Source organism: Sarcophilus harrisii, chromosome 1 (assembly GCF_902635505.1).
Source record: "Sarcophilus harrisii chromosome 1, mSarHar1.11, whole genome shotgun sequence".
NCBI lineage: Eukaryota > Metazoa > Chordata > Mammalia > Dasyuromorphia > Dasyuridae > Sarcophilus > Sarcophilus harrisii.
Window position 1 is genome coordinate 508,197,458 of NC_045426.1, and position 26,141 is coordinate 508,223,598.

Below are 26,141 nucleotides of genomic sequence, written 5' to 3' on the forward strand. Positions count from 1 at the left end.
AAAGCCCTAGGCCGGGCCAGGGACGGGCCCCGCCAGGAAGGGGGTGGGAGAAAAGACGGCCCTCTCCTCCTGCAGCCCCGGGTCCCAGTCCCGTCATGGGCCGAGCGCGCCCGGGACTGCCCCCCTCACCTTGTTGAGCTGCTGATGGATGAGCTGCTTGAGCTCGGTCGCCTTCTCCGGCGGTAGGGACATGGCGAAGGCCGGTGGTTCCTCCGCCGCTCCCCTTCCCCTTCCCTCCTCTCCCGCCGGGAGCTCCAAGCGACCCTCCCGCTGCGTCCCCGGTATGTGGAGATCCCGGGCAGGCCGCGCGCCGTCTCCCCGCGCAGACTGCCCGGCCCGCGTAAGCGCCCCACTCTGGGCGGGAAGCCGGACCGCAACCCAGGCGACAACAGCGGGCCGGCAACTGCTTTCAAACTAAACCGAAGAGCAAGGAGACCAGGGTGGCCTCCGTAGTGCCTGATATCTGCCTGCCTGCCTTCAGCGCTCGCCGTCTTCTTCCAATCGCTCCTCCCCACATGGTGTTGTTCGCTTTCCCCCTTTCGTCGTCCGCCTCCCCTGACGCGATCCTCTCCCCGCCAGAACAAGATTAGTGCACCAGCGGAACAGGCCTTTAGTTCAGAAGGTCCGGCGTCTTCGCCAGCGCCGACGAAAGCGAAGGACCCCGCCCCGCCCCTTTTCCCTGGAGCCCGGAGTCGCATCCCCGGGCTGCCGAGCTGACGTGCTGTGAAACGCTTGCTTCTGGTTGCGTTCCGCTTCCTTTCTTTGGGCTAACGATGTTTGTTCCCTGCGGGACGTCGGAGCCCGACTTTAAGGGGTTCACCCTTCTGATGGTGAGTCCTTCCCCACCCCCTCTCCGCCCGGTCATTTCGAGGCGCGTTGCCCAGTGGTGGGAACAGCACCCGGTCCGGGCCTACACGCGCCTGTGAGCCGGGGGCTAGTCCGTGAGCTAGCCTTTGTCAGCACCTACTAAGTGCCAGACTGGGCCAAGCGCCGGGGGCGCGAGGAAAGAAGAAAAGGCAGAGGAGTCTGCCCTCAAGGAGCTCATAGTCTGGCAGGAGAGACAGTATGCAAAGGATCACGTACCAAAAACATTCAGACTGGAAGAGCCGGAGATGATCCAGAGGGAAGGCACTGGAATTGAGAATTGAAAAAGTGTTTTGTACAAAGTGGGGCTTTGGCTGAGCATTGCCAGAAACGAGGAAAGCCTTCGTGAAGGGGCATTAGGGGAGAGCGAAAGCGCTCTGGTGTAAATCGCGTGTGATAAACGGCCAAGAAGTTCGTGGCACTGGGTTGCCAATTAAATGGCGGGAGTTGAATGGAAGAGGATAGAAGGTAGAAAGGGACCAAATCTACGTCATGCTCACCTGTGGCTCATAAGATCACAGATTTTGAGCTGGAAGAATTTTTAGAAGTCAAGGAATTCAAACCCTTCGTTTTACAGATGAGGAAAAAGGCTGAGAGAGTTGAAGGGACTTGCCCCATGTAGCAAAGCTATTAAATGTCTTACCGAAGACCTTTTTTTTCTCATGTTAACCATTTTTAGATTTTTTTTTTTAATTTAATAGCCTTTTATTTACAGGACATATGCATGGATAACTTTACAGCGTTAACAATTGCCAAACCTCTTGTTCCAATTTTTCACCTCTTACCCCCCCACCCCCTCCCCCAGATGGCAGGATGACCAGTAGATGTTAAATACATTAAAATATAAATTAGATACACAATAAGTATACATGACCAAAATGTTATTTTGCTGTATAAAAAGAATCAGACTCTGAAATATTGTACAATTAGCTTGTGAAGGAAATCAAAAATGCAGGTGTGCATAAATATAGGGATTGGGAATTCAATGTAATGGTTTTTAGTCATCACCCAGAGTTCTTTTTCTGGGCGTAGCTGGTTCAGTTCATTACTGCTCCATTGGAAATGATTAGGTTGATCTCATTGCTGAGGATGGCCAGGTCCATCAGAACTGCTTACCGAAGATCTTTATCCCCAAGTCCCATATATGATACACTACACTGAATAAGGAGAAAATAACAAGACCATCATTTTGTTTATTTGTCACAGCCCTTTTAAATTCCCCACTTGCTGAAGTTTCTTTTTATGTATTCACTCTCCTCACTCCCTCCTCTTGGAATTACTATATTTCTTCAAAGTTCATCTCAACTATTGCCTCTTGCAAAAAGTCATTACAGATCTTTACCTCCAATTGCTCTCTCCTTGAAATTTCTTTGAATTTATTTTGTATCTTTTATATTTACTTTTGAGGGGCACTTGCTGTATACTCTCCCTTTCTCAATAGAATATAGCATCCATTTATGTTAAGGATAACATAACAGATAAGACTATTCTGAAACAGATAAGGGAGAAGTAAATTCCAGGTACAGTGAGATAGGAGCAGAGATGACAGATCTTGTGCAGATATAGAGGAAAAGAATGGAATCAGAGATGGGAAAACTGCTAGAGAGAAAAGTTATTTTTCTGTATCTATACCTGTCAGTAACTATCTTAAGAAGGACATTAGGACATAGGCTTATAAAATTTCAGACTGGAGATGATAAAGGTTATCCATTCCACTCTTCACATTTTACATTTTAGGAAACTAAGATGCAGCCAGATTTAGTGACTTTATTTAGGACCAGAATTTAAACTCAAGTCTTTAAATTCTATATCTAATTGTCTTTCCATTACAGAAACTTGGGTAGACACAAAAAGATTACCCTAAACATAGTAGTTTAGCTAATCCTGGGCATGCTTCCCAAATCCTTGGTATAGGAGAATAGAGTTGGAAAGAACCTTAATTTTGAAATCAATTTAGTGACCTTAAGTATAAGCTCTCAGGACCTTAGATTTCTCATCTGTAAAGTGGGAACAGGGGAACTAAGCCTTTCTGGTTCTAATATCTATTTGTCTTCCTTGTTTCATAGGTGCTGGATTTTTCACTATAGTTTAGGCTTACCTGGACTAAGTCTTCTAATTGATCTCTTTGCATTCAGGTTTTTACCCTTTTCTATCTTGTCCTTTACAATTGCCAAAACAATCAGTAAGTCAGTTGGTCTATAAGCATTTGTTAAAGTACCTACTATGTGCCAGGTACTGTACTAAATGATAGGGATACAAAAAAAAAGTAAAACACAATTCCTGCTCACAATCTAATAGTGGGAGTCAACAAAAAAAGATGTACAAACTAGGTACAATTAGGATAAGAAAGAAATAGAAATGGCACTTAAATGAAGAGGAATTGCAAAAGATTTCTGTAGAAGATAGAATTTTAGCTAAAATCCAAGGAAGCCAGGAAGTAGAGATGAAGAGAGAGAACATTTGGGATATGGAGGCAGCCAGAGATAATACCCAGATTTGGAACATGAAGTTTCTGGGGGAACAGTAAGGAGGTCAGCATCATTGAATTGAATAGTACTTCGGGTCCAGGGGAAGTATAAAGTGTAAGAAGACTGGAAAGGTGTGTGCATGTGGCTTGTTGAGATGGGAAATAAGTTATGAAGAGGACTTTTGTGTTTGATCCTGGATAGGGAGCTTTTGGAGTTTATTCGGGGGAGGAGGGGAAATAAAGTTTTGTTTTTTGTTTTTTTTTAAATAAAGTTTTTACATAGATTGGCAATTTAGGAAAGTCACTTTGGTGTCTAGATGTAAGATAGAATAGAATAGAGATTTGTGGCCCAAAGACCCACTAATGGATTATTGCAATAATCCAGGTGTGATATGGTAAAGTCCTAAACTACAATGAAGGCATTACTGAGACAGAGACAGATATGGGTTGTTGCAAAGGTTACATTGACTTTGGCCAACAGATTGGACATGGGGTGACTCTTAGTTTAGCCTGAGAGGGGATGATAGTGTAACCCTGGATAGTAATAGGGAAGTGTGAGGAGATTGAGGGGTATGTGTGTATGTGTATATATATATATATATATATATATATATATATATATATATATATTTTTTTTTTTTTTAACCTGCTATCTGAATTCTTGCTCTGCCTGCGTTTCTAGCTATATCTTCTTTCATGTATTCTGTTCTAATCATAGTGAACTTCTAGCTGTTAACCCACCTCTGATTCCATCCTTTACTTCTATATCTGCATAAGATCTCTCATCTCTTCCCCTGCCCACTCCATAATTGGAATTTACTTCTTCCTTATTTTTGTGTTTCAGAATAGTCTTATCTAGCCTTCATCACTGAACGAATGGGTATTGCCTCAGACAAACTGACATATAGGAAAGCTTATAAGACCAAGATCTCCCACTAATCCAGGGCAATCTCCAATCATCTTGATCTATATCTTGTCACTAGACCTAGGAAGTTGGTGATTTTGCACAGCCCTCCTTTACTTAAATCCAATTTATTGCAGATCAGGACATCAAATCCCTGTCCTCTTTGACTCTGAAGGACAAACAACAACAAACATTTTCAGAATAAGAACGAATAGAATGATAAATATGACAAGTGAGACTGCTCTATTTGGCTTCTAATTTCCCTTCTGAGGTGAAGGAAATTTGCTCTGGAAATGAAAGAATAAAAATGGCTAATGGTGCCAATGACCCAGATAAGTAATGAGTAGTAATAAGAAAGCACCTAATTGCCCTTTAGTAATTAGAGTCCACTGGTCCAGATGAACTACATTTTCCATACTGAAAATTTGGCAGATTTAATTGCTAAGCCGCTGTCAATAACACTTAAAATATTGTGGGATGTTTAACTTATAGTGGATTGCTTGCTATTCCCCTCGGAGGGGGAGAAAGAGAGGGAGAAAAAATTGGAACATAAGGTTTTGCAAAGATGAATGCTGATATAATTCAACATATTTAACATGTATTGGACTGCCTGCCATCTAGGGAAGGGGGTGAGGGGAAGGAGGAGAAAATTTGGAACAGAAGGTTTTGCAGGGGTCAGTGCTGAAAAAAAATACCTATGCATGTGTTTTATAAATAGATCAAATAATAAAAATAAATAAAAAATTTAAAAATTGTTTAAAAAGATGAGTGTTGAAAACTGTATATATTTGGAAAAATAAGAAAAATATAATAAAATAAATTTTAAAATATTGTGGGAAATGGCCAAGGTGCCATTGGTTTAGAAAAGTCAAATATTCAAAAAAAAATTTTTTTTTTAAAGGTTTGGAGGGTGGGGAGAGAATAGTGGACCAGTGAGTTTGACTTTGATTCCTGGAAAAATTCTCAAACAGTCATTAAAGAGATGGTTCATGGACATGTACAAAAAGAAGCAGTGATGATAGTAGTAGTAAGCTTATATGGCTTCATCAAGAATTAGTCATGCCAGGTAGATATTTTATTCTATTATAGTAGATCAAGGAAATATCTTATGCTAGTCTTATGAATGGAGATAAATGATAATACAATTAAGTGGATTTGGAATTACATAAAAAAGTTGCCATTTAATTGTTCACTATCAGCTTCTCAGAGATTTCTAGTGGATTGCCTCAAGGATATTTGCTTAGACTGTTCACTATTTTTAATGGCTTCTTGGATAAAGGTATAGATAATTTAGAGAGCTGCATAGTTATCAGATTTGCAGGCAACACAAAGCTGGGAGTAGTCACTAATATCCTAAGAGTCACAATATAGAGGGATATTGATAGGCTATAGCAGTGGAATGATTGGAAAAGGAAGAAATTAATTGATAACAAACAAAGCTTCACACTATTCTTTCACAGAATCTGTTTGGAAGAATTGTTAGACCACAGTTTGAATAAGTTTGAAAGTAGGGATTTTGGTGAACTGCAGATTGTGTGAGTTAGCAGTGTGATATGGCAGCCAAAATAGCTAATAACATCTTGGCTTATGTTTTAAGAGGCAAAAGAAAAGATAGTTCCTTTATCCTAAGTTCTAGATGCCTGAATTTAAGAACTACATCAATGATCTGGGAGAATTCAGAGAATAATAACCAGGATGATGAAAGACTTTGAATCCATCCATACCATATAAGAGTTGACTGAAGGACCTGAAGGTGTTTAGGATAGAGAAGAGAAAACTCAGGGATGAGTGTTCAAGTATTTGATGCTGTCATTTGAATAAGATACTAGACTAGATGGATTCTGTTGTTGGAGGTAGGAACCAAGAGCAATGGGTGAAGATTGCAAAGGGACAAATTTAGGCTTGATATCAGAAAAAACTTTGTAAAGTTTACTTTTTCAGTAAAATGAGCTACCACAGGAGATAGTAGATGCTACTTTACTGGAAGTTTTCAGGTAGACACTGGTTGACCACTTCTAGTGGTCTATTAGTTGGCTAGGATGATCACTGAGTTTCCAACTCTGAAATTCTGTGGCTTTTCTTCAAAGTTAAGCTCAGGTGCCAACCTTCCCTGGTGCTGCCAGTTGCTAATATATTCTTCCTCATCAAATTATCTTGTATATTTTCTAAATATTCTAACCTTCAAAATATAATATAGGTGCCTTAAATATTATTTTATTTTTATCTTTATATACCCTGCTTGGCATAAAGTTGGAATGATGCTGGTCTTGTTACCATGACAGAGATAATCATAAAGGAAGTCTGTCAATCTCTTACTTTGAGTTTCCTCATTTGTGGAGTGAGTGGTATCTATCTTATAGAGATATTGCAAAGATCAAAAAAGTATATTTTAAAATATTTTATAAATCATCAGGCACTATATAAATTTCAGCTTTTACTATAAGGAGTTTAATAAATGGTTGTTGAGTTGAATTCAGAAACATTAAAGTCAACCCTATTTTCTGGGACCATACAACTCTAGAAGGACCAGTTTAAAATATGGAAATTCGTTCTCTATTCCCATTGACACTACCATAGTTTATGTCTTCATCACCAGCTTCATAGACAGTTACAGTAATGCCCTAACAACAATCTTCCAATTCTTTAAAAAAGAAAAACAAAAAACCCCCAAACCAATAACATTTATTTGCACTGTGTGCCAGGAATTGTGCTGCTTTAAAATTATCTTATTTAGTACCACAAACCTGGGAGCTAGGTGCTATTATTTTCCCACTTTTACAGATGAGGAAACAAAAAAAATAGAGGCTAAATAACTACTGTCATACAACTAGTGAGTATCTGAGGCCAAATTTGAAGTCAGAAGTTCCTGACTTAAAACCCAAAACACTATCCATCTGTCTGCCCTACTTCCTCCTCCTCCCTTCTTCAATCTAGTCTTTATATCATGGTTAGACTCTTGCATAGATCTAGTTGGGTTAATTATTGTTTAAAGATTTCCACTCTTTTCCTATTGTCTGTTTAAGGTTGACATTTCTTTATATGACATTGAGGTTCTTCCATAATTAGCCCTTCCACTGGGCTAACTGCCCTGCCTTTCAAATCTTGTGCTCCTTAAAGATAAGAATTGCTCCATTTTTTTCCTCTGTATCCCAGCACTAGAACATATAGTTCTTTATATATATATATATATATATATATATATATATATATATATATGTGTGTGTGTGTTTACTAAATGTTTATTGATTGCCATTCTTCATTTTTTAGGCTTCATTCATACTACATAACTCTTTCTTACCCAAATATAGCCTAACTCTCCTAACTCTGTGCCTTCGCTCTCAGTGTTCCTTTACCTGGATTAATTTCCCTTTCTCTATTGACTCTACCCATCCTTAAAAGCACAATTCTAATGCTTTCTTTCCCAATGAAGCCTTTCCTGATCTTCTTTGCATTGTCCCCCAACTTAGTAATTCCTTTTCCCCTTGGATCGCACACCACATTTTGTTTGGCAGCTTTATTGTTATTATCCTAAATAATATTTTATTGAGACATTTTGTGAGAGCAGGAATTATTTGTTTCAAAGAAATAATATATAAATTACTATATTGAAACCTATTATGCTTTTTTTGTATCTCCCCCGGGCCCTGGTATAGTGCTTCACAAACAATAGCTCCTTAATAACTATTTGTGGAATGAATGAATGAATGAATGAATGAAAGAAAAGTGCCTACTCGGGGCGGGGGGGGGGAAGCAAAGTCTAGTAGAAAGTTGTGTATAATATTAGACATAAAATGATGTCAAAAGTCACGTAAGCCTTATGAGCCCTCGGTATGATGAGTCAAAGATTTCATTCATGTGATCATTCCCTGCAGTCTCTTTAAGATATGAAGATTTGAAGGTCTTAGTTAAAATATTCTTCAATTGGGTCCCCTTTCCCCTGCTACAGGACTTCTCCCAAGCATTTGGTGACTTGGAAGCACAGCTACTAAAGACACATATTGGAATGAAATTGAGACTTAAATTCATCCACAAATAAGAACAATTCAAATAAGGTCACAATTATTTGATTTTCAGTGTACCCTATGTAAAATGCTAGAAATTTTAGTTTTAAATGTGTAAGTTATACATACCCAAGTTTAGAGCTTAAATTTTAAAAGTATTTTGCTGATTTTAGTAGATGATTTAATATTATTCTTTGTGATTACAGCCAGCAGTATCTGTGGGAAATGTTGGCCAGCTTGCAATTGATCTGATTATTTCTACGCTGAATATGTGTAAGGTTGGCTATTTTTACACCGACTGCCTTGTTCCAATGGTTGGAAACAATCCATATGCAACTGCAGAGGAAAACTCAACGGAACTCAGTATAAACGCTGAAGGTACATGCATGTAATTTGAGCTTCTATTATTGTAGCCATCAATCATTAAACATTTATTATACACCTGCTATATACCAAGCACTGTGCTAAGTTTTTGCTCTCAAAGAGCTTACAATCTTATGGAGGAAACAATATATAGATAAATATAGGCAAAATGAACTATATCCTGTATTTAGCTCATTTTGCCTATATTTATCTGTATAAACAGGATAAACAGAAAATAATTAATAGAGAGAAAGCACTAAAATTAAGAGAGGTTGGGAAAGGCTTCCAATAGAAGATGGAATTTTAGTTGGGATTCAAGTAAGCCAGCAAGAACAATAGATGGAGCAGAGAAAGGAGAATGTTCCAGACATGGGGAGTGCCAGAGAAAATATCCTAATACAGATAGGCTTGTTCTTGAGGCATTTATGTTACCCTCCATATCAGATAATTATACTGAGCAGAGAATTAGAAATGAGCACTTTCCTTCTGAAATAAACCGAGTTTTCTTACCTCACATCTAGCATGTAACTTTAAAATATTGACCTTAGGACAACTAGATGGTGCAGTGGATAGAGCACATACCCTGAAGTCAAGAGGACCTGAGTTCAAATTGGGCCTCAGCCACTTAGTACAATCTAGCTGTGTGACCCAAGTCAGGTCACTTAACCCCAATTATCTCAGCTTAAGAAAGGAAAAAAAAAAAGTGTGTGTGTGTGTGTGTGTGTGTGTGTGTGTGTATTATATATGTAGGCCCTTTTAAAAACAATGTTGTTCTTCTAATGACCTATTGAAGATGCTAACTCTTTTAAAAATTTTGTGTCCTTAATTTTACATTGTGCATTATTTCTTTTAGCTACCTTACATTCTTGTCACTTTTTTTTCCTTTTTCCTTTTCGTACAGTTTTCTTTCTTTCTTTTGTGTGTTTGTGTGTGATTATAAATTAAAACTGGAAGAGTCCTTAGAGATATCTAGTCCAACCAAACCCTCTTTTTTCAAATGAAGGAACAGATCTAGAGGAGATAAAATGATTTACCTAGTCACACAACTGCAAGTCACAGAGACAGGTCTCCTGAGTCTTTTGATTCTTTAAATCCAGTGCTTTCTCCATCAAAGTTTAGTAAGATATGAATAAGGGAACTGAGGCTTTCAGAAGTTGTGACTTTGGCCATGGGCACACAGTTTGTCAGTGTCAGAGCCAGGATTTCAACTAGGGTCTCTTTGCTGCTATAGCTAGCTGCTGTCTAATGAGTCACTGCTTCTAAAGCATTTTTCCTTTTAGCTAAAGTAATTTATAAATGATTTGAGATACACATTAATGTCTAAAAAATATAAGCATTTACAGAAGTCCTGAGGAACACAGCCTAGGCCATTAAACATAGTAATGTTTTATCCTGCTAGAATGTTAATGTTGCTATTTTATTAGCTTTTGCAGCTTTTTCTTTTTATTATGGCATAATTAAAGGGTATATGAAATTCACTTGTATATTTTAGTGTACTTTTTGATAACTGATGTTTAGATAAAATAATTAAGCTTATATGTGTGCCCAATATTTTAGTAATTGAGGGGAAATGATGACATTCAGAAGTTTAATAGAATTTAATTTTAATGCTTTACCACCTTAAAGAATACCAATTGTAATTCCTTTTTGTCATGATTTTTCTTAACTTTTTTCTTTTCTCTTTTGTTGTAGTATATTCATTGCCTTCAATGAATCTGATGGCTCTCCAGCTAAGATCAATTTTTATTAAGGTTAGTATTATTTTGCCTATACTAAAGTTCTTAAAAAAAAAATAAAGCTTAATTTATCCAATAGTTCTAGAAATTAAGATTCAAAAAAATGAGTTTATCTTATTAAATAGGTAATATTCAGCCCTTAGGTTTGGAACAGGGTTTTTGCTTTGAGAAAGGGTAATATCTTCTAAGTTTCTTTTTCTAAGATGTTATAAGATCTTCTGAGTTTTCAAATCTAAATACTTTTATTTAGAATCCATAAGGAAAAACCAACAGAATGAAAGAATAAAAAGGTCCTGTCTTCTGCTTAATAGAATGTAAATGAAAATTGGTCACAGAATAATATATTTTAAAAAATAATATCTTTTTACTTTTCAAAATACATGCAAAGATCGTTTTCAGTATTAGCCCTTGCAAAACCTTGTTTTTCAAATTCTTCTCTCTCCCTCCCCATTTTCCACCTTCCCTGGACAGTGAATAATCCAATATAGGTTAAACACATGCAATTCTTCTAAACATATTTCCACATTTGTCGTGTTGTGTGAAAAAATTAGATCAAAAGGGAAATGAGAAAGAAAAAAACAAGCAAACAACAAAAAAGGTGAAAATACTATGCTGTGATCCACACTCAGCCTTCATAGTTTTTTCTTTCCATCCTAAGTCTATTGGAATTTAGTTGAATCACCTCATTGTTAAAAAGAGCCAAGTCCATCACAGTTGATCATCATATAATCTTGTTGCTGTGTACAATGTTTTCTTTGTAGTTACCTTACTTAGCATCAGTTCATTTTTAAATCTTTCCAGACTTTTCTGAAATCAGCCTGCTCATCATTTCTTATAAAATAGTGTTTCATTACATTGATATATCATAACTTATTTAGCCATTCCCCAGCTGATGGGCTTCCTCTCATTTTCCAGATCCTTGCCACTACAAAAAGAGCTGCTATAAACATTTTTGCATATGTGGGTGCTTTTCCCTCCTCTATGAATTCCTTGGGATACAAACCCACTGCAGAATTAAAGGGTATGAAGTTTGATAGCCCTTTGGACATAGTTCCAAATTGCTCTTCAGAATGATTGGATCAGTTCACAACTCTGCCAATAATGCATTGATGTCCCAGTTTTTCCACATCCCCTCCAATATTTATCATTATCTTTTCCTGTCGTCTTGGTCTATCTGAGAGGTGTGTAGTCATACTTCTAATTTTTCATGTTTCCTTAATGAGTTCCAAAAATGACATGGTAGAGTGGATGGAGTGTTGAGCTTGCAATTAGAATGGTTTTGAAATCCAACCTCAGACGTCTGCAAGGTGTGTGATTCCTCAATCTGTGTTCTTCAGAGAGCTCTCTAGGACCTACTTGCTAAGGCATAAAGACTTGTAGGATACATTGATGAAAATATTTCCCATACCTAATATGTGTTCTCTAAATCTACAAAATCTCTGAGTCTTCCATGATTTCCCATCAGCCAACAGTAGCAGACCAAAAAATTATGTTTTAAGCACTGGAACATTCTGGTCTTACTGCTGCAGTTACATTACTATATTACTACAAGTGGAGGAAAAACAATGTGTTGGCTAAAACAAAGAAATCTCAATTAGTAAAAGAACCTGAATGTGAATCCTGCTTGAATAACTTTGGGCAAGTTTCTCTACAGATTTCCATTTTCCATGCAAAATAGCAGATGGGAATTTAAATCTTAAATCTCCAAGATCCCTTCTAAATCTTAAGTCCTGCAGTCTTCAGAATTTTGTAGCAGTTACAAAGAATTAATGACCTATTCTTACAAACAGAAGCTTTTTTCAAGCAGCTAGTAATATAAAAATTACTCTATATATTATTACTTTTGTTATTTGTTATTTGCTTTTCAGCTATTAACAATGGCAATTAGATTGAACTTTCCACATTCGTAAAGGCTACCAATTTATGCTTTTGACTTGTGCTTCTGTCAGAGGTCATGATCAGGAAGGTGTGAAAGAAGTGGAATCCTTGAAACTGGATTTTTTTTTTTTTTTTTTTTTTTTTTGTAGTAGCTGGGAAAGGATATTAAAAATAATATATTTCTGACCTTTCTGTCAGTACTTTCTACTAGTAAGTAAATCAAAAAGAAAAACAGATTTAGAAATTAAGTGTTGAAGAGCTGTGTTTGGCCACTGGTTTTTGGTTAATGATGTAGGTATACAAATTGACAACTAAGAAGAAACTAGACTTAATACTGCTTAGTATGCTTAGTAGCATACTAAGAAAGTGTTAATTATTTTTGATTAAATATATATTATCAAAAACATGGTATATATATTTTTTTATTTTGCTTTACAATTTTTCCATAGTATTGATTTGGAAGTTGAATAATAAAATAATAGGCCATACTGCTTAAATTTTCTCTCATTTTTGGTCTTTAGTATAAGAACAATAAATACACTTGCAAATAATATTACTTGTGGTATATATGATCATATATGTAAATATTACATTAAAAGTATGTCCATACATACTAGTGGGTTTTTGCCATGCATAAACATCATCTGATTTTGATGATTTTTTTTCTTCCTTTCATTGGTCATTAAAGTATAAATCAAAGCCATTTTGTGAAAAGCTCATTTCCTGGGTGAAAAGAAGTAAATGTGCCAAAGTTATTGTTCTTTCGAGCAGTCATTCCTATCACTGTGATGACGAACAGCTTCGTAGGTACGTTGAATCGTCTTTTTCATAACATATATGATATAACATTATAATTCTGTCACTATTGCAATTTTAGTGTGGAAGTTAGTCCAGTAATTTGGAAGTTGTTAATGTATCCAGCCTATGAGGCAATGGGTAGAAGTGAGAATTTACTATATTTTAATCTCTTCTCACTGGAAGCTAAGAAGAGGAGGCCTGGTAGGGGATATGGTATGAAGTGTTAAGTATTTCATAAGATCGAGAGCAAATGAGGTTTGACAGAAGGGTTGGATGTCTAGAACTCTTCATTCTTTGCTTTGTTCCTGTGTATCATACAGCTTACTAATAAACGAAAAGGGAGACTAATTATAAATAAGAGGACTTTCCAAGGCATATAGGTAAACGCTTTTCTGAAAGGCTGGATTGATATTTTCTTTCATTGTTATGTGACTCCTCATCATCACAGAAGAAAGTTCATTTGACTTTTAATGACAATCCTCTGGAGTGTCAGAGTAAGTCCTTTAAAATAGGGTACATGAGCTATTACTGTCTTTCATTACCAATTATATCCTTTGAAATTATATTTTCATTAAACTTTATACCAGAGGTTTAGAATCAAAGAGGATTAAATGGTGTGTGATTTTGTTGCTTTTTAAAACTCCCTTTCATTATTTTGTCAATATTTTGAAATAGAAATGTTCTCAAATGATAAAGTTTTTCTACCAGAGGAAAAGCAGATGACTTTTGCATTTTAATTCTGATTATATTATTTTTCATTTTTTAAAAACATTTTTAATAACTTTTTTTTTTTTAACGAATCATGTTGGAGAAAAAAAATCAAAACAAAAGAGGAAAAAAAAACACAAAAAAGAAGTGAACATAGCATGTGTTAATGTACATTCAATCTCCATAGTTCTTTTTCTGGAGGCAAATGGCGTTTTCTATCCAAAATTTACTGGGATTGCCTTGGATTGCATGTTAATTCTGAATTTTCATATTTTATCTTTTCATTTTACCTATGGAATGAGAGTGATTAATAGGTGAAACTCACAAGCTAAATAACTGCTAAACAGTTCTGAAATAATATTTGCTACTACCAAGAAAGGAGATTTGAAGATCAAAATTTTATGCTTTCTTTTTTCAAATTGCTATTTTTGAAAGTACAGTTAGGGAAGTTTCATCTTATTTTTTTCTTATTGAGTTGTTTTAGTCATGTCCATCACTGTGACCCTGTTTGGGTTTTCTTGGCAAAGATACTGCAATGATTTGCTGTTTCTTTCACCAGCTCATTTTACAAGTGAGGAACTGCAGCAACCTGGGTGCAGGCGCAGTACTCTATCCTCTGTGTCATCTGCTGTCGCATAATCATCTTATAACTAGAGCTAATTTTTTTAAAATTTAATTTTATTTAAAAATACTAACAGTAAAAAATGTTTAAGATATCAAATGAAATTCAAAATTCTGGTAGAATCTTTACTCCAGAATTTTTGATACATTCCCAGGGGATTTAAATAATTAATTCCTATAATAATATACTTAACAATCTAGTTCTACAAAGAGCTACAAAATAAGCTAGGAGAGGACTTTATTAGCATTTGTGTCTAATTTGTTATTAAAGCAATACCTTGAATCTTTTTCCTCTACTCTTTTTTTTTTTTAATAGAATTTACACACAATTTACATTTTATTTTTATTTAATGTTTTTCCTTAATTACATTAAAAAACAAACTTTTTTTTACATTTGTTTTTAAAATGTTTGAGTTCAAGATTATCCCACAGTTAAGATACTAACATATGAAGTTATGCAGTACATTTCTATAAGTCAGGTTGTAAAAGAAAACATAGTTCTCCCACCCTAATGAAAATAAAAACCCTCAAGAAAAATTAAGTTTAAAAAAGAAAGAAAAAGAATGTTTCAGTCTGTAATCAGAAACAAACAGTTCCTTCTGGATAGGGATAGTATTTTTCATAAGTCTTTCAGAGTAGTTGTACATGATTGTTACTGAGAATAGCAAATTCATTTATAGCTGGTCATTGCAAAACATTGCTATCTCTTAATATACAATATGTTTCACTTTACTTGAATTCCTGGAGGACCTTGTAGTTATGTTTTTTTCTGAAAGCATCCTTAGAGCTAATTTCTAAAATTCTTAGAACATAAAAGAATTCATAGTATTTATAACTACTGGGAGCAGAAAAAGGTAGAACAATGAAGAATAGATAAAATTTTAAAGTGGTCTTGACTTTTTTCTTTTCTCCAGTTATGTATTATTAATAAAGGAGATGACTGGCAGCCACAAAACTGTTGTGCTTTTAAAAATACTCTATTCTTCCTGGATTGAAGAGATTTCTCTTAATTTTTCAGTTAATGGAAGACTAAATAATTGTAGGTTAAATACTGATAATCCTTCTGTATATGGTACTTGTGGGTTGTTGTTAATGTGTTTTAAATTATTATTTCTAGCATTCCATTTCGATATTTACTTACACCTAAAATGGAAAAAAGTGTTGGTGAAGCATTACAGAATCTTCATTGGAAGGAAATGGAAAAAAGCAAATCATTTCCTGGAATAGGAGATTCTGAGTTGTGTATCCGTATCCCTGGGGGTGGTATCACAAAAGCTTTGTACACCGAGAGGTGAGTGTATCAGTTGCTTAATAGAAATTTTGAAAAAAATTCTAATGGCATTTGTATTAGAAACTATATGCATTTAATTTTAAAAAATAGCATTGTTGGGTTTTTAACAGTATTATAGTAATTTTAGTGTAATTAGTCAAGAAGTGTTCCCACTTTACTTCAGATACTTAAGAGTCAGCTCTTTAAGTAAGGAAATTGGAGGAAGAGAAACTTTTTTTTTTCTCTTACTTTTTCAGTAACACACATACACATACTTTCAATCACCTGAGAATTTTTGAGACTTTTAAAACTTAGTCCTATTTAACTTACTTCCTTTGTTCTGCCTACTCATTTCACAGTAACTCAGGCTTTTAAAGCAGAGTGATACATACAGAGAAAAGATAAGGCTGGAGCAAAATCTATTATGCTTCAGATGAAGTAAAAAAAGCAGGGGTGGTGATCCAGATCTCAGATGAAGCAAAAGCAAAAATAGATCTCCTTAAAAGAGATAAGGAAGGAAACTACATTTTGCTAAAGGGTACCATAAATAATGAAGTAATATCAATACCAAACATAAATGCACCAAGTAGTATAACATCCAAATTCCTAGAGAAGTTAAGAGAGCTGCAAGAAGAATTAGCCAGCAAAACTATACTAGTGGAGTATCTCAACCTTGTTCTATCAGAACTAGATAAATCAAACCACAAAATAAATAAGATGTTAAAGAGGTAATAGAATTTTAGAAAAGTTAGGTATGATAGACCTTTGGAGAAAATTAAATGGACACAGAAACTCAAGTCAAGTTGGGCACCAACTAAAAGGTAGATTATTAAAATGTAACCCAGAAAGAGTTTACTTAAGTACAGAGTTTAGTCTACCATAGTATTCATTTATACTGTAATTGTATTTTTTTTCCTGTGTTGTGGTCTATTCAAATATTTATATAATCCTAATATCCTTAATATATTAACTCTAAGACAGTGATCAGTCAGTGAATTCAGCAAACATTTATTAAGCATCTATTATGTGCCAGCTACTGTGCTGGGGAAAGACCAAGTCAAAAAAAAAAAAAAGTACTCCCTTATTCTGTAGAAGGTCACAGTCAGTGAGGAAACTCTGGGTGAGGTATAAGACCCTTCAGCCCAGAGGGAACCTGCTGACAATGTCTGGTTCTGCTCGCCATCTCCTCTATGGGCTCTCGGCCTTCCTGAGAAGTTGGGGTGGTGACAACCTGTGTTGAGATTGAAGCAGAGTGATACTAGGTGGAAGAGTGGTACCAGGTGGAAAACTACATACAATAGCAAGTTGTTTATGTGGTCCCACGTGCTGTGTTGTTTTTGTTACATTATAAAAAGGGGAAAGCCCTTGAAATAAATGGACTCCATTTTCCCATCATTCTCGGAAGTCCCCCTCATCACTTCTCCACTAGGAAGGTATACTTAATCACCCCTGCAGGGGGGCTCTAAAAAGCAACAGGGCTCTAGAAAGCAGGACACAACATTATTCCAAGGGGCTTACATATTCTTGGAGAAGCCACAGATAGAATGATAGATATAGATATAGATACAAAATAAAAATCCCAAAATAAATACAAGGAAATTTAGAGAGTATGTTAGCAACTGGGAGGGAAGGGGAAAGGCTTCAAATAATAAAGATTCTAAAAGTGAAAAGTGAGGAGGGAGTGCATTTCAGGTATGCAAGATAGCCAGTTGCAAAGGCATGGAGGTGGGAGATGGAGTAGTATATCCTAGGAATAGGAAAAAAGCCAGTTTGGCTAAATGGTAGAGTGATAAATGAGTGAAATTAGAAGATTAGGTTGTGAAGCACTTTAAATGTGTAAAGAGAAGGTCATTTTCTAAGCAATGATGTAAATGTCTACCTGCTAGTTTTGAGGGTTTTTAAAAAAAATATTTGTTATTTCACATTTTTATGTAATAATTTTTATACTAAGCTGCCCCTTCCCCTCCCCTCTCCAGTGAGCAAATTAAAAAAAAAAAAGCCTTAATGCATATTTACAAAATCCTGCATAATAATTCCCACATTAGCCCTATCTCTTTCTGATCACTTTGTTTAGGGCGGTGAGTGGTGTGTTTCATCTTCATTTTTTGTACTCACAATCTATTATCCCAGTTATCAGAATTCTAAAATCTTTTAATTCTCATGGTATATACATTTTTCTCCTGGTTCTGCTCACTTCATTTGGCATGGGTTCATAAAGTTCTGAAATTATCTATCTCATCATTTCCTATGACAATAATATTTCATTACATTTTTATGTTTGACAGTTCTACATTAGGAGAACATACCCTTAATTTGCAGTTTGGGGCTGCAATGGGAAAAACAACTATAAATAGTTGTAATTTGAGTTTTGAAGATTATTAGTTCTTTGTGTTTCTCATGAGATATGCATGCATTCATCCTTGTAGTGGCTCTTACTTTTTATAAGCCTAGTACTTATCCAGCTTGCTTTTGTGGCTATGTTGTTATGCATATCAATTGTAGTCTTTAAGTTTTGAATGAACATTTTCCTACCTATAGTTCTTGCTTTCAGGAAAATTTATTTATTGTGGACAAAAAGGATTTTTTTAGTATGAGTATTTTTAAAATTTGCCCCACTGCAGTTTTCTTATTCTAACCATATTGATCCCTTCTATAAGTTCCCTTGCCATTTTATATTATTAATAAAAAAGCTATTGAACTTCATATTTCTGATAAACACAGCCTTTCTGAAATCAGTATTATATGATGGTCAGTCATGTGGCAAAGTTTTGAAACAAAAGTTAGCTTAATGCTGTAATCCAAATGTCAGATGTGAAAGTCCATATTAATTTGTGGCATTTATTTGGCTATTTCTGTCACAACCATTAAACTTATGAATCCCTGAGGAGAGGAATTGTCTTTTGTCTTTCTTTGTATCCCCAGCACTTGGCATGGTACCTGTTATATAGTAGACACTTAATAAATAAATGTTTGTTGACTGACTCAGATTGCAGAAGTAAATAGGAGTAGTGACATGATTTTTAACCACCTAGTCCTTTGTACTTAAAATAACACGTTTTACCAGAAAATAGAACAACATATTAAATCATCTGACTTAACAATATATGAGCTTCTTCACTTATTAAGGTATGGAGGGGGACATACTGAGTTTTGTTTCCCAAATTGTTGGAAAATAACTGATTTCATTCTCTTTGTTGTAGTTGTGCCAAAGAGATAGAAATGGCAATTGTCCTGAAATTTGTTTCAGAAGGAGATAATATCCCAGATGCCTTTGACCTTGTTAGATATCTTAATAATTGGCTTCAGATAATTAAACCTCAAGTAAGTATTCCTTACTTTGTCCTCTAATGTCTTCTTACCTAATCATTTATTTCATATACCATTTATAAACCATTATAAATTGTTGTTGTTGTTAATTTGAGATGAGAGTACAAAAAGTAGTTCTTTCTATTCATTGGGAAGAGGGATAAGGGTAGGAGTACAGTCCAGTTGAGGAGGAAAATGGAGAACATTAGGACTGTTTACTTTGGTTGCCTACAGTTTAATTCTTATAAGTTAATCAAAATGTTACCATGTTTCGATATATAAATCCAAATATTCCCAGCACTTCTCTTAAACCCTCTCAGAGAATTATGGTCTCCTGACTTTGTTTCCCCACACAGCGTTGTCAACTGTATGGTTTTCTATTTGATGGTTTAGCCACTTTAAAACTGAAGACTTGAAAGTTACAGATATTAATGCTAGAGTAAAACTTGCTACACTCTTCTTTTATCTTTAATTTAATATCATTGAGATAGAAACAGAGTTGCTAAATTTTCTTTCAAGTTGCTAAGAACTTGAATTGTTTGAAAAAGTATATGAAGTATTGTTTATGAGAATTATAGATAAAAAGCTGGAAAGCAATACTATAGCTTTTGGTAAAGCTCTTTGTTACTATAAGACATTTCTGTCATTGTGAAGCCTTGGAATATTGGTATATGATTGAAAAGTTGGACTTTCTGAGATGCTGCCTTTGCCATGTTTACCTGGCTTTATAAAAATAGTTAAAATGTATATAGTACTTTAAAATTTGCAAAGTGCTTCATGCTCATTTGATCCTCCTAATAACCCAGTGAAATAGGTATTGTTACTATTTCCATTTTGCAGATTAGGAAATTGAGGCAGAGAAATTGTGTGTCCAAGGTCACACAAGTAATGTCTTAGGCAGGATTTGAAGAGGGACAATGTCAGTCATAGAGATCTGGGTTCAAGTCCTGGCACATACTGGCTGGTATCCCTCAGCAAATCACTTAACCTCTTAGTGACTCAAACCCTCTGAGCAGGGTTTTAGACCATTTGCTTGACTTCTGTGACAGAGTATCCTCATCCAGTGAAATCACAACTCTAACCTTGTGACCATTAGCAAATCACTTAACCTCCAAACTGTAAAAAGGAGAATAAAAGGAGAATCCCTGCCTCCCAGGATTGTTGAGAAGAAAGCATCTTGGATAGAGTGCCAGGCCTAGAATCAGGAAGGTCTGAGTTCAAATTTGGCCTCAAGTAGCTGTGTGACCTTGGGCAAGTCACTTAACCCTGCTGGCTTTAGTTTCCTCATCCATAAAATGAGCTGGAGAAGGAATTTGCAACTCATTCCAGTATATTTTCCCAAGAAAACCCCAAAGAAGAGTTTGAACACAACTAAAATGACTCAACAATAAAAAGTTATCAAAAGTATTGTGATTAGGCAACTTATGACATAAAAATATAATGTATGGGGAAATACTAGATTTTTAAATGTTTTATCACTGTTTCTTTTTTTTTTTTATACCGTCTGCCAATAACTCAACTTCCCTGATACCTTTCTGAATCCTGCCAAAGAAAACCAGTTGAACAGAATACACTTTCCTAGACTGAATCTGTAGAATTGTGTAAAAATTTGCATCTCTTTAGAGAAGGAAATGGGCTTCCTCATGGAAAATGGTTTTTATAAATGCCCTTCTGGGCAACCTAAAGTCCCGTTATAAATACTTGAAAACTTATTTCTGTGTTGTTGCCTCTGGACTAGAACAAAGACTGTTTTAGGTTCCACAGCAGCACAGCAGGTTGGATCAGCATTCAGCAAGTTGGCTGCATAGTTAACAGTTTTTAAGCCTTTCTCCTAGTTAGAATCCTGCTTAATATAATGATCCAGCTGCAGTCATCATGACACTACTTTGTGATTTGGGCCCATGATAAGGAGTGGGGAAAGTCTCCTGAAAAGAGGGTTGGTTCACATGAAGAAAGGAAAACAGTTTTCCCCTGTGGTAGAGCAAACAGATTGGAGATGGGGGAAAGAGGGACTGTGTAATGCCTGTGTATTATAATGGAATGGAATGTTTCTAATCAAAAGTCTCATTTATTTTTGTTTTTGAATCCAGGAGTGTAGTGACCCCACGACATCTGTTTCCCAGTGGAAAATGCCAAGTTCTTGGAGATTGCTCTTTGGCAGTGGCCTCCCTCCTGCACTTTTTTGAATACTTGTCACTACTTATCGTGACTCATATAATCTGACAATACTGTTGCATGTGCTCCCAAGGTTTGGGGGCCTATTCTGTGAGGAGCTCCTGGTGAAAGACTTCTTTTTGCTCAGATTGGCGGATTCTCAGGGATTTGCAGTCTTAGAAAATGGAGCAGTGAGAGATTGTTACTTCTACAGCCAGTAATAATGGGTAGACATTGAACCTAAGTTTCCTAGTTTCTAAGACCCTCTATTCAGGATGCCACTTGTGTCCCAAAATATAGTTACCAAATACAACTATCAATAATTTATAAAAAGGTTTGTATTATGTCAATATGGCAGGAAATCTCAAAGAAATAGAGTAATAGTCATCCTGACTTGGGCAAACATAAATTTTGTAGAATAAATTTTGTTTTTAAGAAATTATTGACTGAATTGTGATTTTTGGACTTTAACTGAAAATATTCCCGGCCAAAAAAAAGAATATATTAGCATTGGTGACCTTTTTTTACTCTTATGTTAAATATTGTACATGGTTTTTTCACATGCACTGAAGATTTGCATACCAAGATCACCAACAAAATCCCTCTATCTGAATTCTGGGCATTTAAGAGTTTGTGTCCTAGAGACTGAAACTTTAGTTTTAAAGCTTTTCTTATCTGTGCTTTCTGTGTTTTGGCACACTTGGCCTTGTTCATCTTAAAATCTGGTCTTCATTTCCTTTCAGCTTGATACATACTCATGAGATCATTTGAGGCCATTTCAGGGAAGAGAAATGGAATAAACAGACTTGGACAAATAAGTAATTTCTCTTTGCACCTCATTGCCTTAGGAAAAGACTCTCCTATACATGAAGTTATTATTGGACTTAAGGAAATGCAGACCAATTTTTAAAAATAGCTATTATTTTTCCAAACACATGCAAACATAGTTTACAGCATTCAACCCTGCAAAACCCTAAGTTCCAAATTTTTCTCCTTTTAGTTCCAAATTTTTCTCCCCTTCCCTGCTTCTCTCTCCTCCCTAAAACAGCAAGCAAACCCATATAAGTTAAATGTGCAGTTCTTCTAAACATTTCCATATCCATCATGCTGTGTAAGAAAAATCAGGTCAAAAGAAGAAAAAAACCCAAAAAAGAAATTTTAAGAAGGTGAAAGTGCTATATGCTTCAATCCATGTTCCATAGTTCTCTCTCTAGGTGGCACTTTTTCATCACAAGTCTATTGGAATTGCCTTGAATCATTACATTGTTGAAAAGAGTCAAGTGCAGACGAATTTTTTTAGGCAATGTGTGCTGTGTAGTGATTTGGAAAAGAGTAGGGGGAAAAAATTCCAAGATTTCCAGCAGCCGAATTAAATTTGTTGTTTCTGTTTCGAAAGTCCTCATCCCAGAAAAACTTCATCATGAAACATCTGTCCATAGAGCTTTGCATGTTGATACCTTCCAAAAATAACTCTGTAGTTACCATAATTTTTAACTCAAGATTAGTCTCTAAATTATTCCATCATACTATAACTATTATATATTTTTCTTTCTGCTTTCCAGAAGTCTAGGAAAGGAAAAAATTCCTTTCATTTCCTTACTCTTATATGTAGCTTACAAAAAGCTATTAGAAAAAGATTCTTATTCTTGTTTGTGAGCCCAAACTCTAATCATAACTGGAGAGCATAAGTAAGTTTCTCTTTGATATGTGTGTGTGTGTTTTGTGTGTGTGTGTGATATTTCATCATAAAATGTCATATTTCATTATAAAACTTTACATAAAAATCACAAAAAAGGAAAGCTACAAAGTGAAAGATATTAAGTCATAAAGACCATGAATGTGTGTCCATAAGTCACCATAATATTCTAGCTCATCTTTTTATCTTGTTTTTTTTTTAATTAGAAAGGCAGAGAAATATAATGGAAAGCATCCTGAATTTGGAGTCAGAGATTTGGGTTCAAATTCTGGATCTTATGACCAGCAAGTTCTTAAGCAAATAACTGAGCCCTTCTGGTCCTGTTTCCTCTTCTATAAAGTGGGAGGTTTGGACCTTATGATTTCTTACGGTTCCTTTCAGCTCTAAATCTTTTTTTTTAATAGTGATTTTTTTTTTTTTGGTAAATATTAATTTAATCAGATATTCTAGTGGATCTTGTCACTGTATTGGCATAGACAGCATAAAATAGTATGTTCTCGGTTTTCAATTTACATGTTTTTCAGCATTAATTTCTTAGGAAATATACTTGATAAGATGAAATTTTATTTGGTTGTCAAAATATAATCTATTAAAAGTTTTGTTATTTTCATTGTAGCTGATGCCATTTTCAGCTATAAAAATTATATTCAGATGTAATTGAAATATATCTAAAGTTACATTACGACTTCCAGCAGAAGGATCCATTGGACCATATTTACTTATCTGGTATAATTTCTAAATTAAAAATCAGCATTATTTTAGATGCCTCCTTGCACTGTGCAGAAGAATGATATTTCCCAAAAATTATCTCAGATTGCTAATTTTTTTTAAAGTTACAGATAATTTCCTTCAGATATTCTTTGTTTTATTTGAGCCTAAATTTGTCTGTTTTTAAAGGTACTGCTTCCATGTAAATTTATGGGGAAAAAACCTTATGAAAGGAAGGAATATAATTATACTTCTCCCTTGAGAGGAAGGCAAATCAGATGTAATGAAGTAAGATAGGCTTTTTATTTTGCCTCAGGATGAGGCTTTTTTCAGTTTACCTGGCAGTAGTCCCATTTTAAATTATACAGAAAAAAACTTGTTTTCACATATGTATAATGAAGGAAGCAAGGAAGAGATTAGATCTATAGTCTCCTCCTGGCTCTCAAATTCTGATTGTATAAAATAGATTGTTTTTGCAATAGGAATTTGTGCCCATGTTTCCAGGTCTTTTTTATGTCGTTTACTCAACTTCTTTTTTCCAACAACAGGTAATTTTGATAATTATTGCTGTGTAGAATAGTTTGAAATATGTTAGAGAAAGTAGTATTTCATTAGTCTCAGCTATATAAAACCACCAGGGGAAAAAAAAAAACATCTTTTTTTTTTTATTACATCCCTGACAATTATTAATCTTGTATCTCCTTCAAATGAATTTGTTGTTATTTGGTCTTATATTATTAGATATATTGCTTTTTAATAATTTAGTGTAGCATTTTATAATTGTCATTTTATAATTGTTTGAATAGTATCAGAAATAGAGAAAAATAATCAGCAGAAAGTCAAGATCAGGAAAATGTTTGAGCATCCACCCTTTGGCTCTAGTCATATATTTCTGTTATAGTCCCTGGGCATAGGCTTAACTTAAATAAAGCTGAGAGCATAGTCAAGCCTGAGTGTGATTAGCCTTTGCTGACTTTTGGATATGCTATAGCTTGAGCAGCTCAGCCAAGTATTGTATCAAATTCTATGATGTTACATTGAATCGTGTCATCAGAAACTTAAGTGGATGTCCAAAACAATCCCAGTAGTTTTTGGATAAAAAATTCCATTGGCATCCAGAAAAAGAATTATGGAGCTTGAATGTAAATCAACACATACTATATTCACTTCTTTGTTCTGTTTTGTTTTGTTTTGTTTTCCCTTTCCCATAGTTTTTCCCTTTTGCTTTGATTTTTTTCTCCCAGCATGATTCATAAAGCAGTATGTATTAAAAATAAATAAATTAGAAATGACATTCCCCCTCCACTTCCCCGGCCAAAAAAAAAAAAGAACCTAAGTGGATGAAGAATGCTTATTGTCTACATTACAATAAGCAGTTGGATGAACACCTGTCAGAATACATCTGCTTCTGTGTCAAAGACAGATACTTCAAACAGGCAATAGATTGGACTCAGAACTGAACAGGAGGAAATTAGAATGGACTGCTTTTGTGAAGTTGAAAATTTATTTTAATGACTTCCAAGTTTCTCTTTGAATTAAAGATCTGTTTTTTTTTCCCCCCTGGTGGTTTTATATAGCTGAGACTAATGAAATACTACATTCTTTGAAGAATTGAAATTGAGAATCATTTGAAGGGCAAGTGGTTCATAAGATCTCAATTCAGTAAACATTTATTGAATGTATAACATGTGCCAGGCACCATATTAAGCATTGGGGATATAAAGAAGAAAAAGATAGTTTCTACTTTTAAGTAGCTTACAGTCTAATGGAAGAAGATAATTCACAAAAGAAAGTTGAAAAGCTGAAGGGAGGAGATAATGTGCCATCAAGTGTAATAATGTTCCCTGGAATCAAAACCAAGCAGAAAATGGAAAATGGAGAATAAATTAGAAAATTCTAAGCTCTTTATAAAGGTAGGTATTGGGAAGAGTTTAATGTACCAACTGCCATTACTCCAATCAGAAGGAGAAGCACCTATGAAGATTGAGAAGGTCCTGAGTATCCGAAGTTGAATCCATCTGAATAGTGTAAACGCTTTAGGTGATCATCTTATTCTGGGAGAAGCAGCAAGTTCAGTGGGGTCAAAATCAAGCAAAGCCATTAATGGAAGATTTAACTGCAAAGTTTTGAGCCTCCTATAAAAGAAGCTTTACTATAGACTCAAAAAGGTTACAGTACATTGCAAACAAGATATTATGTAGAAAGGAAAAATCAAAAAATGGTTTTAAAAAAATGACATGCCTCCCTCCTCTTGTACTATCTGATGGCAGCTGTTTTGGGGACCATAGGAAAAGCATGTACAGATCCCAGAAGCTCCAGATTTAAAGACCCTTTCATAGAACCACTATGAATCAATCTTTGAATTCTATTAGGCAGAAAAAGTATGTTCCAAATTAAAGGCTACAGCTGAACAGTGGAATTATTGATCCATGTTGACAAATTCTATAATGCTTTTGACTGATCCAAATGAGAGGAGAAAAAAAATTGAGAGTGATTATTTTTGCTCTATGAAACATCAGTCATGGAGGTTGAGTGGAAAGAAGTAAAACCCAGTGAATTAATGGATGCTAGATTGAGGTATATATTTGAGATGCCCAATGAAAATGATGAATTGATCATGTGAAACCTAGAAAAGCTGTTTCACTGAATGCATCTAAAGAGGAACCC

General features: G+C 35.2%; 2 protein-coding genes across 3 annotated transcripts in view; one reads left to right on the plus strand and one right to left on the minus strand.

Moving 5' to 3' along the window:
- The window catches only part of CEP76 (centrosomal protein 76), a 28,799-nt gene extending 28,284 nt beyond the window's left edge, over positions 1-515 (minus strand). The window contains exon 1 of the mRNA XM_003760070.4: positions 130-515. Within this exon, the coding sequence (XP_003760118.1) occupies positions 130-192 (63 nt within the window). The 5' untranslated portion in view covers positions 193-515. The remainder of the gene's footprint in view (positions 1-129) is intronic.
- Positions 1-21,527, plus strand: part of PSMG2 (proteasome assembly chaperone 2) — a 34,283-nt gene extending 12,756 nt beyond the window's left edge. The window contains exons 1-7 of one of the 2 annotated variants that reach the window (XM_003760071.4): positions 567-830; positions 8,443-8,614; positions 10,292-10,350; positions 12,902-13,020; positions 15,458-15,631; positions 18,811-18,931; positions 21,007-21,527. In XM_003760071.4, coding sequence (XP_003760119.1) covers positions 774-830; positions 8,443-8,614; positions 10,292-10,350; positions 12,902-13,020; positions 15,458-15,631; positions 18,811-18,931; positions 21,007-21,102 — 798 coding nt within the window. In that variant the 5' untranslated portion in view covers positions 567-773 and the 3' untranslated portion in view covers positions 21,103-21,527. Of the gene's footprint in view, positions 1-566; positions 831-8,442; positions 8,615-10,291; positions 10,351-12,901; positions 13,021-15,457; positions 15,632-18,810; positions 18,932-21,006 lie in introns of those variants that run through there. The other variant, XM_031946664.1, reaches the window with a different exon arrangement.
- The last annotated feature ends 4,614 nt before the right edge of the window (positions 21,528-26,141 follow it).